This window comes from Thalassophryne amazonica, chromosome 5 (genome assembly GCF_902500255.1).
Source record: "Thalassophryne amazonica chromosome 5, fThaAma1.1, whole genome shotgun sequence".
In the NCBI taxonomy this organism is placed as follows: Eukaryota; Metazoa; Chordata; class Actinopteri; order Batrachoidiformes; family Batrachoididae; genus Thalassophryne; species Thalassophryne amazonica.
In genome coordinates, this window is record NC_047107.1 from 42,654,903 (window position 1) to 42,668,455 (window position 13,553).

The following is a 13,553-nucleotide window of genomic DNA, read 5'->3' on the forward strand; positions in this document are numbered from 1 at the left end:
ATCATCTCTGCTCCCAGCCAGTCCCAACGCTGCTGAATTGTTCTGTTTTGTGCAGTGTTGGGGAGTAACTGGTGATGGAGTTACGTAATTAAATTACAAAATATGTGTAACTGTCATCTGTTACACTTACTGAGAAAAATATGTATTTAAATTACAGCTGTGAGTTAAAAACATTGATGTTGATAGTTAACTAAATGTTTAATTAGATAATTACAGTGGTGGGCACAGATAACCAAAAAATAAACTTCGATAACAGATAATAAGATAACTGAAAAGTTATCTTTGATAAAGATAAACCGATAAACCACTGAAAAATGTATCGGAAGTTACAGATAATCGATAACCGATAAATTCCGGTGTTATTTATGGGACATTTGCAGTTACTAAAGAGCTATAATTGATTTTTAACACAATCGCTTTTGAAAGCATCAAAAGTCCTAAAGAATAAGCAAGAATGTTTGACCATGCTGCCCCCTGCAGGAAACAACACAGACAAATCCTGAGAGCACCCAGCTCTTTATTAATCATAATAATTTTTCTTTTAATATTCTGCTCCTGCTGGAAGCTCTTGTTTACAACAGCGCTCCCACCACAGAGCCACACCAAGAGCAGCCATAAAGCCAGCTCCCTATCAATTTCAACACTCCGGTCAGGCAGAGGTCTTGAAAAATAAAGTCATACTAACTTATGGTTTTTTGAAAATACTGATAGAATAACTCCATTAATGTCAATTTTGTCATTTGTACAAAGTTAAAATATAACATATATCTTTGAATGTTGAATAAGGCACTAATTCTGAGGTTTTGTAACAAACACAGACCGCAAAGCATTCTGGGTAAAAGTGCTAAACAGTGATTGGTTCAGTAATCCATTATGTAAACCAACACGTTAATGTGACGTGTGTCGTGTGTTGGTTTAAAGATAAATGTGCTTTTGTAAAATATTCCATTTTTATTTGTAAAAACAGGCATTTTTACGGAGCCCTGGAAGTGTCATCGCAATTGCATGTTTTAAAACTTTTATGATGTTGTAAAACGTGCACTCAATATTAGTAAGTAAGTAAGTAAATTTATTTATATAGTGCCTTTCACAGACATAAGGCCATGTACACACATTGTCGGGTATTTGTAAAACCGAATATCTTACCCTTTCAGTTTGGGGAAAAAACTTCATCCACACTATGTCGTTTAAAAAAAAAATCCATCCACATCGAACCGTATAAATGTGTTGTAATTAGTCTGCCAAACCTTTGGGTGGCGGTAGTGATTAAAATTCTATCCAATCAGGAGCCTTATTCTCTTGTCGTCACTTCCACAAAAGCTAAAAACATGGCGCCAACCTCGTTCGTGTGGACCGATAAGGAGTCGGAATTACTTCTAACCGTAGTTTTAGAATACAAAGTTAACAAATATATGCACACAAAAAGTGCCTGGACAATGGACAATACCAACACTTTGAGAGCAGCCATGTACCCAGACGTTTAATACTGCCATGAACACTCCTGGCCAGTAGATGCAGTAGCGGCCTTGAAAAAATGTCAAACAAAATTCCAGATAATCCGTGTCTGCTACATTTAAGATGCGTGGAATTTAACAAACGCAAATACACTAACGTCTATAAACCCAGAGAATATATTCACAAGAGTTTTAGGCACTAGAGTATAATGCTGTTATCTGTGGACCCTGAACAGAGTGTCTGAAATGCATTTGTCCTGTCGTGAACGTCTGAGATTACCTTATGCGACCCATAATGCATTGCTGCCTGGCACAGCATGTGCTCACAAAACCTTAAAAATTAGCACATTACTTTAAAATGAAAACATATATATCATATTTTCACTTTATAAACTTCAGACATGACAATAATTTTAAATAACTTGTCTAGAATGAGTGGTTAAAATTTGAACCATAAGTTAAACATGTATGCCTCTGGATGACTTGGTGACATTGCGATTATATTAGTATGGTGTTAAAGGAAATGACTTTTTTTTTTTGGTCACCAGTTCTCTTTTGCTTACAGACAATAGAGTGGTTTCTGTTTGCAGAGGATAGAACAACATGCTTATTAGGAAACTTTTAACAGGTAGGTCTTAACAGTTTTAAAAATGTTTTTCATTGTTCAGCTTAGTTTAGTACGTTATCGGTCTAAAAGTTATCAGACGGTAATTCATCGGAAGATAATTAGTCCGAGGATGGTTTTTAAATTTATCTAAAAAGATAATCCGATAATGAAAACATTATCTTTGATAATTATCTGTTATTGGATTATCAAAAGTGTGCCCACCACTAGATAATTATAACCAAACCACAAACACTGGAGTTCAAAATCCAGACTCCTCGCTCTAGAGAACAAAGCACAACCAGGTCAGCCAAAGGGGAACTGCACGAGCCAACCTCGTAGGAACATAATTTCAATCTGGACCTTGTTGCATAATCACGAAACATTTGAGGAAATAATTACTGCAACATGTACCTAAATAGTTGATTAAATATTTAGCTCAACACTGGATTAAATAATTAGAGACATTTAAAAAAATATTTACGATAATGTAGCTCAATATTTTACTAAATGTTACTGTTCAGCACAGTCCATCATGCCTTCAGTGTCATGCAGACTCCACAACAATGTTGAAAACAGGTTGTCAAAGATTTTGAAAAGCCTTTCAAGTTTGCCATGAGTAATTTGCAGTAACAACAAAAATGTTTTGGCATCTTCATTGTATATATGTTTAGCCCATTTTGTATTCACAGTTTTACTTTAATTTTGCACTGTATATTTGTTGTATTGTTGTAGTTTTATTGGGCAGTGTAGCGTAATTGAGTCCATATCAAGGCCAATTCTGACAGTATAACCTTCGAATCTCAGACTGAGAACAAGTTCAGCCTGTTCAACTTTGAATCTGAGTCCAGCATTGATCTGGTGACATTACATGTTCTAATGCTGCTAAACTGTAAAATGCATGGTAGTAATCATTAATGATGGTTTGTAATGCCTGCATGAAGTGAGACTTTTGCGTGCATTATTGCAGTGACAATCGTAGCAGCAGACATAAACAAACTGAAAAATGGCACAATAGATGGTACAAAGGCAACTCTATGAATAGGCCAAAATTTTGTGGGCTCATGTTGGCCTCTGCCTGAGTCATTAATACAGGAATGCACAAAACTGAAGCCACGGCATTGTGTTCCACAGTCAATGTTGGGATAACCCAGTCCTTCAACACTGCCAATGACCCAAGGTGAAGCCTGGATCTCTTTGATACTAGGTGTGTTCAGAAGATTCAAAAGTACCGGGAGAATGACTGTGTCAAATGAATGATTACTTTGACTCAGATGAGGATTGTCACTTGCATTGTGAGGGAACATCAGATGTGGCATTTTAGCCATGTACTGTATTTCTTTGTGTATGATTAAGCATACAGGTGCCTCCCTGTTGAGGACTGCAGCAACTGGAAAAGGCCAAGGGGAAGTCCATAGTTTACCTGGCTGTGACAGATAGGTGGCTACTTTTGGCACTGGTTTTCTGCCATTTCGTTGTGTGGTGGATGGGGTGAAGAGCGGCACAACACGTGCTCGCAAACCTGTTCTACATCATTTGAATCTGACTCTTGATTTTCCTGTCAGGTGGAAGTGCTGCATCTATATTGAACAAGAATATAAATGCAACACTTTTGTTTTTGCTCCCATTTTCCACAAGCTGAACTCAAAGATCTAAAACATTTTCTATATACACAAAAAACTATTTCTCTCAAATATTGTTCACAAATCTGCCTAAATCTGTGTTAGTGAGCAGTTCTCCTTTGCCGAGATAATCAATCCCACCTCACAAGTGTGGCATATCAAGATGCTGTTTAGACAGCATGATTATTGCACTGGTGTGCCTTAGGCTTGCCACAATAAGGCCACTTTAAAATGTTCAGTTTTGTCACACAGCACAATGCCACAGATGTCGGACGTTTTGAGGTAGCGTGCAGTTGGCATTGACTGCAGGAATGTCCACCAGAGCTGTTGCCCATGAACTGAAAGTTCATTTCTCTACCATAAACTGTCTCCAAAGGTGTTTCAGAGAATTTGGCTGTACATCCGACCAGCCTCACAACCGCAAACCACGTGTTACCACACCAGCCCAGGACCTCCACATCCAACATATTCACCTCCAAGATAATCTGAAACCAGCCACCCAGACAGCTGCTACATCAGTTGATTTGCTGAACCAAAGAATTTCTGCACAAACTGTCAGAAACTATCTCAAGGAAGCTCATCTGCATGCTCATCATCCTCATTGGGGTCTCAGCCTGACTGCAGTTCATCGTCGTTACCGACTTTAGTGGGCAAATGCTCACATTCGATGATGTCTGACTGCTGATCAACTCTATGCAAAGGAGATGTGTTGCACTGCTTGAGGCAAATGGTGGTCGCACCATATACTGACTGGTTTTCTGACACCCCCCAAGACTCCTCCATGAAGCAAAACTGCACAGTTTAGAGTGGCCTTTTATTGTGGCCAGTCTAAGGCACACTTGTGTAATAATCACGCTGTAAAATGAGCATCTTGATATGCCACACCTGTGAGGTGGGATGGATTGTCTTGGCAAAGGAGAAGTGCTCACTAACACAGATTTAGACAGCTTTGTGAATAATATTTGAGAGAAATAGGTCTTTTGTATATACAGAAAATGCTTTAGATCTTTGAGTTCAGCTCATGTAAAATTGGAGCAAAAACAAAAGTGTTGCATTTATATTTTTGCTCAGTGTAAGATTTTTAGTTTGAGAACAAATGAACACAATGCTGTTTTATTCATAGTTGCAGGGGTCGGTGGATTAAAATCGGCATGGGCCCCCTTGGTTACTTTTTCTGTGGGCCCTTTAATTCCCAATGTCATTGTAGAATGTAAGTAAATGGCACCAAATTAAAATATTGCAAACAGCAATTCCTGCCACTTTAAATAATTTAAAAATTGCAAAGCTATGAAGTTTATTGAAACACATTTTCAAGAGGTCCCTAAAACATTGAATGAAATGAAATGAAAGATGTCACTTATCACCATGCAATGTGACAGCCCTGTTCACAGTTGTTGGTATGCACAAACCCATCTTGTTGTAAATACTAGGCAGTGAAAGCTGTCATTCTAAACTGTCTTCCTGTATTCATTTTTACATCTAAAATCCAAATGTTTTGATTGTATGGCAAAAACAAAATAATTGGTGTAGCCATTCCAGTACTTTCTGAGAGGAGTATCTGTCCAGTTTGTTATAAAAATTATTACATGTCTTTGGGGGAGGGTGGCAGTAATTTGATTTGTTGCAAGTCCTTCCCCTGGACTGATATTCAACACTGTCTTGTGTTTTGTTGTGCTGTGACATACTCTATTTTCTGTTGGCAGGCTGCATTTTGTGTTCTGCCCTCCCGTGAGCTGCTGGTGGTGACCTCTCAGAAGGGTATCCAGGTAAGACTGTTTCTCATCTCCAGTCACAAAATTTGCTACCTGTGCTTTTCAGTTCAGTTTGGTAAAAAGTTTATTGTCTGTCCTCCAAAATTAGAAGGAAGTCTCAGTAAATGTTAACTTCTCCAAAATATAATGAGTCCCTCTGCCCTTGGACACCTTCTTTGATTGAAGAAACCATCTACAGAGAGATGTGCATTAGTGGCTAGTAGTAGTGGAGTCTGAGAACCCCAGTTAATGGGAAGGTAGGGAATAAATTACTGTATAAGTTTTTTGTTCAGCTTTTAATAATATTTGTAGTGGTACTAAAGTCTGACCTAGGCCCCGAGGGCCTCAGTGTTAATTTTAACACAATATTTTGAAATAGTTTTAGTCACAGTTGGTTAACATGCGTTTTAGGTTTAGTCACAGTTTAGTCACCTGAATTGTTTTGTATCAGTCCAGTTTTAGTAAGTAAAGTTTAGTAAGTCCCTTCGGCTGCTCCCTTGTTTTGCACTCGGGGTCGCCACAGCAAATCCATAAAATTTTAGTCATCTATAATTTTTATTGAGAAGTTTTGAACCTGAACCAGAAAAAGTAGGACGTGTTTCTCCATCCTTTGCTTTCTGAGAAACCAAGATTTCTCAAGAATGTGTGAAATTTTGAGTTATGTTGGTTTCTCAGAAAGCAAAAGATGGAGAAACACACCCTACATTTTATGGGTCAGGCTCAAAACTACTATTCACACAGCAAGATAAGTATGCCAATTTCGGACCCAGTCTTCCCCTTCCGACAATCTTAAGGACAAGCGTGGTGTGTTGTCTTTACCATGTGGCTGCACACCACACACTGTACGACAAACACTGTTAGATCTATGATTTTTTTTTTTATCTCCACGTGTGTGGTCTCTCAGGTTTGGAAACCTACAGTCAGTTTTAAAATCTTGCCATGTGAACCAGGCATAAAATCTTAATAAGGCCAACATAAGACCAGCTAACATTTAGTTGACTAAAATGTTATATTTAGTCTAGACTATAACTAGATTAAAATGAAAACATTTCAGATGTCTAAGTAATGACTAAAACTAAATGGCATTTTAGTTGACTGGGATTAAAACTAAACCAAAATATTGTGCTAAAAACACTGCTGAGGTCCATTGAGTGCTTATCTCAGGATTCCATAGTATTAAGCATCCGAGAGTCTACAGCTCCCCCTGGGTGAGACATCAGTCTGATGTAGGTTACCGAATTACACGTGGGTGGACTGACGCAATGCAGATTGTCTTGTCCATGTACATAGACCGGTAGCATAACTGGAAATCAGATTTAGGTCTATATATTAGTAGCCCTATTCCTTAACCTACTGAGCAATCCTCCACCAGGAAATAATATCAGTTATCAAGTTGTTCACTAATGACATATGACAATGACTGTTGTTCACAGTTCCTCTGATTGCGCCTCTTCGTCCTGGCGCTGCTCCGCTGTCGCGTCTTTTTCCACTGAATGACACCTCGGTGCAGGTGTCTTCTTCCGAGTGAAGAACACAGTTATGGGTAGTTGTTGGCGCTTTTTTTTCTTCTGGGGAGAAGATTCTTATAAACAGACACACAGAACACAGTGCGCGTCATCTCCCTTCGCTGTGATGCCGACCGGTGCCGGCGACCGGCCTGCTTGATGAGGACGCAGAACACAATGCGCTGTTAACAAAAAAAAAAAAAAAAAAAAAAGCATGCAAAACTGGACTAAAAAAATCCGCGAAACTGCAAAGCCGCGAAAGGTGAACCGCGTTATACCGAGGGACCACTGTACATGTACACTAAAGGCAATAGTAACAAATTCCGTGACGTCACAACATATGCATGGATTGGCTGATTATTGGTGGTATGAAAAATATTACCCGTCCGCGAAAAGGGTGTATTGCTATTTATTCTTTAGTGTTTTATCCAATCATATTGGCGTATCATTTATAGGTATATGATAATGCTATTTATTCTTTAGTGTTTTATCCAATCATATTGGCGTATCATTTATAGGTATATGATAATACAATATCTCATCTGCTTTTGGCTGCTCCCATTAGGGGTTGCTCCAGCAGCTCACCTGTCTCCACCTCATCCTGTCCTCTAGTTGTGGGAATCATTTGGGACAGATTTTGGACATGATGGAGAGGAAATTACAGAAGTTCAAAGAATGATTTGATTCAAATATATTATTGCTCCTTTTGGTAAAACTGAGTGTATCATATTTGGAAATACGCCCAGGAGTTTATGCGTCAATGTATTAGTATATGATATTGATACTGAAATTGAACTTGTAAATGAAACAAAATTTTGGGGGGGTTTTCTTGATGATAAATTAAGTGGGAAAACACGTATACATCATGTTAAATCTAAAATGTCAAAAGCCATTGCAGTTTTGTATAAAGCACATTTCCCAACACATTTAATTGCTTGTTATAGCAAGATGAATTAGGTTTATAGATTTGGTTTTGTTTTTGGGTTTGTGCATTCTGTACTGTTGTTTGCATGATTGTTTTGAAATTTTAGTTCAGTGATTAATTTATCCTTTTCTTTGTTATCATGGTCATATGTATATTTATATATACCTATGTATACATTTTTTATTTTTATGGTTTAAGTGGTGGGTGTTTATAAGAATTTGCTTCTGACTACATGCTTTCAGGCACATGGGTATGTTGTTAAATTGTTTTCTTTATGAGGTTTTTTTTTTTTTTTTTTTTTTGCTTTTTTGAGTCTGTGTGTGCCGAATAAATAAATTCATTCAAATTCATTTATTCATTATTGTCCAAACCCGACTTGAAGCCGACAGAGATTTTAATGTTTCTGTCAAAAGCTGTTATTTCCATCCTAAACAAATCCCTGCAAACAGGAAAACAGCCGTGAGATCCTGTATTTTAATTATTTTTTAATTAATAAAAACAGACGTTTACAACATGTGAAGCAGACCTGCACTACACAGAGTAAATCAGTTATTTTAATCTAAACGGTTATTGGCTCTTTTCATCCTGAGCCATCATCACAGACAAACTGGTGGCCAAATAAGATGTCCTTGTTTTGTAAATACTTTAATTCCTATTGTGGAAACTGTTTGTGAATAAATGCAGCATTTTTGAAGAAGTCCCTCAGTGTAATATGGTGCTCCAGGTGTGTTTTCCAGCTGGTGGGGGAGGAGGTTCTGGCATTCAGTGTTTTTGCTTGACAAATTGACATCAAAGCTCTTCTTTTCATGTCATACTCCTGTTTCAGATGTATGAATCAGATGGCTCCATCATGGTCTACTGGCATGCATTGGATGCTCCAGAAACACCTACAGGTAAACCAGAGATTACATTCTCAATGCATACAATGCATACAAAGATTTATGGGCTCATAGAACATGTTTCTGTCCCAGCTCAGGCTGTGTTTGCCAGAGGAATAGCAGCTGTGAGGGAGAATTATATATGTGTGGGTAAGGATTTTATAAACCGTGCAGTATTTACTTTAGATAACTGTTTAGTGTGGTTTAGTGCGTTTGATGTATGTCAAAACTTTACAGTCTGTCGCTTGTACCTTTGTTAGGTGTGTCATCTGGTGCCATTCTAGTATTTGATGTTCCCAGTAAAGGCAGTAACATCACGCTGTCTGAGGTTCTAGAGGAGCACAGAGGATCCATCACTGACTTGGCCTCAGAGTGTTCAGGTAGCCAGGTATGGGACAGTTGTTGTCTTTGTCCTGAGAGCTGGAACTCTTCTACATGATATGTCCCATTTAAAAGAATGGTGTCTTTACATATGTGGAAACTACATCCTTTCTTTCCACTGTCTTGTGTGTTGCTCCCAGGAGTGCCTAGTTGATGTGGTCAGTGCAGATGATGGTGGTAACCTGTGTGTGTGGAAATCTGGGGAGGAATTTCAGCTACTCAACAAGATCCATGGCTTTGAGTATATGGATTTTTGATGCACATTTCACTTATTCCCTAATGTTTATGAAAGAGAACAAAAATCTGCTGTATCTGCCCCTGGTTCTGGATCAGTTCTGTAATTTAATGGGTTCTTTCTTGGTCCATGGACCATCACTCCACCAAGTCATTGTATAACTTGTAACATTTCTACTGGCAAACAGGAGATGAAAACAAGCTCATTGGCATAATGTAAGGTGGATAAAAGGCCATCTGTAAGGGCCCCTTCACACATAACACGATTGAAGCCAACTGGAACATGAAGGAGGAATCACATGCCATTTGTGAAAAATCAGAGCTCACTAAAACGACTCGTACAGCTGTCGCTACAACCATTCGTGCAAACCAGCGGCCAAAAGACAGCGAGTGCTCATTCAACCCCCTCTTGGCAGGTGTCGATACGCTTTGCTGTGGGCATACGGCCCCTGTCAGCTGACCACCGATTGACTGTCAGCTGGACCTGACCGTGCACACAAGGTGTTAAATTATGAACACAGACATCAGACAGATGCAGGACAAAAAATAATAATATATACAATAATAACTACATACATGAAATAAAAATCTCAGAACAAAGGAACAGAGAGTGAGCCTTTTTTTTCTGTCAGCTGGCGAGGTCCACAGACAAAGGTGGGCGTTTCCCTGCGACCTGCAGCTGTTCAGTTATCTGTGCTCGCAAGTCACAGCTGGAGAACACCTGTAGTGGCTTGTAGAATACAAGGGCTGTCAATAAAGTATAGGTCCTTTTTATTTTTTTCAAAAACTATATGGATTTCATTCATATGTTTTTACGTCAGACATGCTTGAACCCTCGTGCGCATGCGTGAGTTTTTCCATGCCTGTCGGTGACGTCATTCGCCTGTGAGCACTCCTTGTGGGAGGAGTCATCCAGCCCCTCGTCAGAATTCCTTTGTCTGAGAAGGTGCTGAGAGACTGGCGCTTTGTTTGATCAAAATTTTTTCTAAACCTGTGAGGCACATCGAAGTGGACACGGTTTTCCGTGAAAATTTTAACGGCTGATGAGAGATTTTGAGGTGATACTGTCGCTTTAAGGACTTCCCACGGAGCGAGACGTCGCGGAGCGAGACGTCGCGCAGCGGTCCCAGGCACCATCGTCAGCCTGTTTCAAGCTGAAAACCTCCACATTTCAGGCTCTATTGATCCAGGACGTCGTGAGAGAACAGAGAAGTTTCAGAAGAAGTCGGTTTCAGCATTTTATCCGGATATTCCACTGTTAAAGGAGATTTTTTAATGAAAGACGTGCGGACAGGTCCGCGCATGTGCTCATTTCATGAACACATCAGACAATTTATGTAAAACATGAAAGAGAACAGTAATCAACGTCATTTCATTACTTCCTGTTGTACGTCGAGGCAGGGGCTAAGTCCGCTCTTTATAACAGCAAGTGTTATGTGGGCCGCTGAAGAGGAGGTACTGCTGGCCCACCACCACCAGAGGGCGCCCTGCTTGGAGTGCGGGCTCCAAGCACGAGAGGGCGCCGGACCCTGAAGAAGTGACAGCTGTCATTCTTCCCCTGCACCAGCTGTCACTCGTTCATCATCATCACCACCAACTTAAAAGCCGGATCGTGACTCCACCTCCTCGCCGAGAAATCGACTACCGTAAGGTAATTTCTCTGCTGTCTCATACGTTGAGTAATAACCTGAACTTTTGTTGCAGCCGGTATCCTGTGGTGTTCGCCCTTATCTGGGAAGTGGCGTGGAGCGTGACGACGACAACCGCGCTACAGATAAGTGGTCACACCAGGAGCTGCACGAGTGTGTGATTCGGAGGTGGAGGTTCTCCTCCTAACTGTGTACAGACTATAGACCACTGAGTGTAAGGAGTTACACTCATTCATCTTTTCTCTGCTTTCTGCCAGCAGTACCAGGGTCGACAGCCGAAGACAGAGGTCACCTGGGGATTCGGGACTTGGCGGCTCCGGTGTTCTTCAGACCGTTGGTGGTGGAGGCCGTGTGGAACGCGGTCTCTCTCTCGTCGGGGTCTTCTATCTTCGAGCCTGCCCACACGTCACCTGGTGTTAATTGACTTTGCAATTTCTGTACATTTAGTTGTGTATTGTCACAACAGTAAATTGTTACCTTTTGATTTACTCATTGTCCGTTCATTTGCGCCCCCTGTTGTGGGTCCGTGCTACGACACCTTCCCAACAGGATTTCTCGGCCAATCGTCATGGATTCCGAGGGGCGTCAGCTCGAGCGTGAACGGCCAATGGCAGAGCCAGGAGCGCAGGCGTCAGCAGGAGGCGTGTTGGGTGAGCTGCAGCAGATCTTAACCGCCTTCACGGCTCGGTTGGATTTAGTGACCGAGCAGAATGTCCTCCTTAATCGGAGAGTGGAGGCTCTCGCCGCCAGGGTGGAAGCGCACGATCAGGGCGCTGCTGCAGCTCCTCCTCTGGCTGGTCCTGGGCCTGAATCAAACGTACCACTGGTCGTTCAACAAACCCCCCCACCATCCCCTGAAGCTTACATAAGCCCTCCGGAGCCGTACGGGGGCTGTGTCGAGACGTGCGCGGACTTCCTCATGCAGTGTTCGCTCGTCTTTTCACAGCGCCCTGTCATGTACGCCTCAGATGCTAGCCGGGTAGCTTATGTTATCAATCTGCTTCGAGGAGAGGCACGCGCATGGGCTACGGCGCTTTGGGAGCAGAACTCACGGCTCCTAACGTCTTATGCTGGGTTTGTACGGGAGTTCAAACAAGTGTTTGATCATCCTAACAGAGGCGAGACTGCTTCAAACGTGCTGCTGTCGATAAGACAGGGGCGCCGTAGCGCAGCCGAGTATGCAGTCGACTTCCGCATCGCGGCAGCGAGGTCCGGCTGGAATAACGTTGCGCTCCGCGCCGCCTTCGTAAATGGACTGTCACCGGTCCTCAAGGAGCACCTACTGGCGAAGGAGGAACCGCGGGATTTTGACGGGCTTGTCGATTTGGTTATACGCTTAGACAACCGTTTGACTGAGCATCGTCGGGAGCAGGCCGGGGGGCGTGACCGGGCACGAGCCGTCCCTCCCCCTTCCGGTTCCGATAAGACGTTGTCCCCACGCTTCACTGCCAGAGGGCCCCGTGGGGCTACAGCTCCCCCTGCTGAGGAGGCTATGGACACGAGCAGGGCCAAAGTAAAATTAAGTGACAGACAAAGGAGACTGGCCCGCGGGGAGTGTTTTGTCTGCGGCTCTTGTGAGCACATGCAGAGGGACTGCCCTGAACGGTCAAACTACAAACGCCCGTCCTTAGAATCTGGGCTAAGGGTGGGCCATAACACACACGCGGAAAGACCCCGCAGATCGGCACGAATCCCAGTAACAATCCTTTGTGAGGAGTTAACCCTTCACGCCCCAGCACTGATAGACACGGGGTCAGAGGGGAATCTGCTGGACAGCAGATGGGCAAGGGAAGTAGGGCTCCCTCTGGTGGCTCTGCCGGCACCATTGCAGGTGCGAGCACTAGATGGCACCCTGCTTCCATTGATCACACATCAGACACAACCAGTGACATTGGTTGTATCTGGGAATCACAGGGAGGAGATAGTGTTCCATGTAACACCATCTACCTCCCGAGTGATTTTGGGCTTTCCATGGATGGTGAAGCACAATCCCCGGGTTGATTGGCCGTCCGGGGTTGTGACGCAGTGGAGCGAAGCCTGCCACCGGGAGTGTTTAGGATCCTCGGTTCCCCCCGGCACTACAGCTAATGAGGAGGTCAAAGTCCCCCCCAATCTATCGGCGGTGCCAGAGGAGTACCACGATCTTGCTGACGTTTTCAGCAAAGATCTGGCGCTCACTCTTCCTCCGCACCGGCCGTACGATTGTGCCATCGATTTAGTCCCGGGCGTTGAGTACCCGTCCAGTAGGTTGTACAACCTCTCACGTCCGGAACGCGAATCAATGGAGACCTACATCCGGGACTCCTTAGCTGCCGGGCTGATCCGGAACTCCACCTCCCCGATGGGTGCTGGTTTCTTTTTTTGTGGGCAAGAAAGACGGCGGACTCCGTCCATGCATTGATTACAGAGGGCTGAACGAGATCACGGTTCGCAACCGATACCCGTTACCTCTGTTGGATTCAGTGTTCACGCCCCTGCATGGAGCCCAAATCTTTACGAAATTGGATCTTAGAAATGCGTACCACCTGGTTCGGATCCGGAAGGGAGACG

General features: G+C 42.6%; 1 protein-coding gene across 2 annotated transcripts in view; it reads left to right on the plus strand.

Moving 5' to 3' along the window:
* wdr54 (WD repeat domain 54) overlaps positions 1-13,553 on the plus strand; it is a 31,742-nt gene that overhangs the window by 857 nt on the left and 17,332 nt on the right. For both annotated transcript variants that reach the window (XM_034170070.1, XM_034170069.1), the window contains 5 exons: positions 5,384-5,446; positions 8,688-8,754; positions 8,833-8,889; positions 9,000-9,127; positions 9,261-9,361. In XM_034170070.1, the coding sequence (XP_034025961.1) occupies positions 5,384-5,446; positions 8,688-8,754; positions 8,833-8,889; positions 9,000-9,127; positions 9,261-9,361 (416 nt within the window). The remainder of the gene's footprint in view (positions 1-5,383; positions 5,447-8,687; positions 8,755-8,832; positions 8,890-8,999; positions 9,128-9,260; positions 9,362-13,553) is intronic.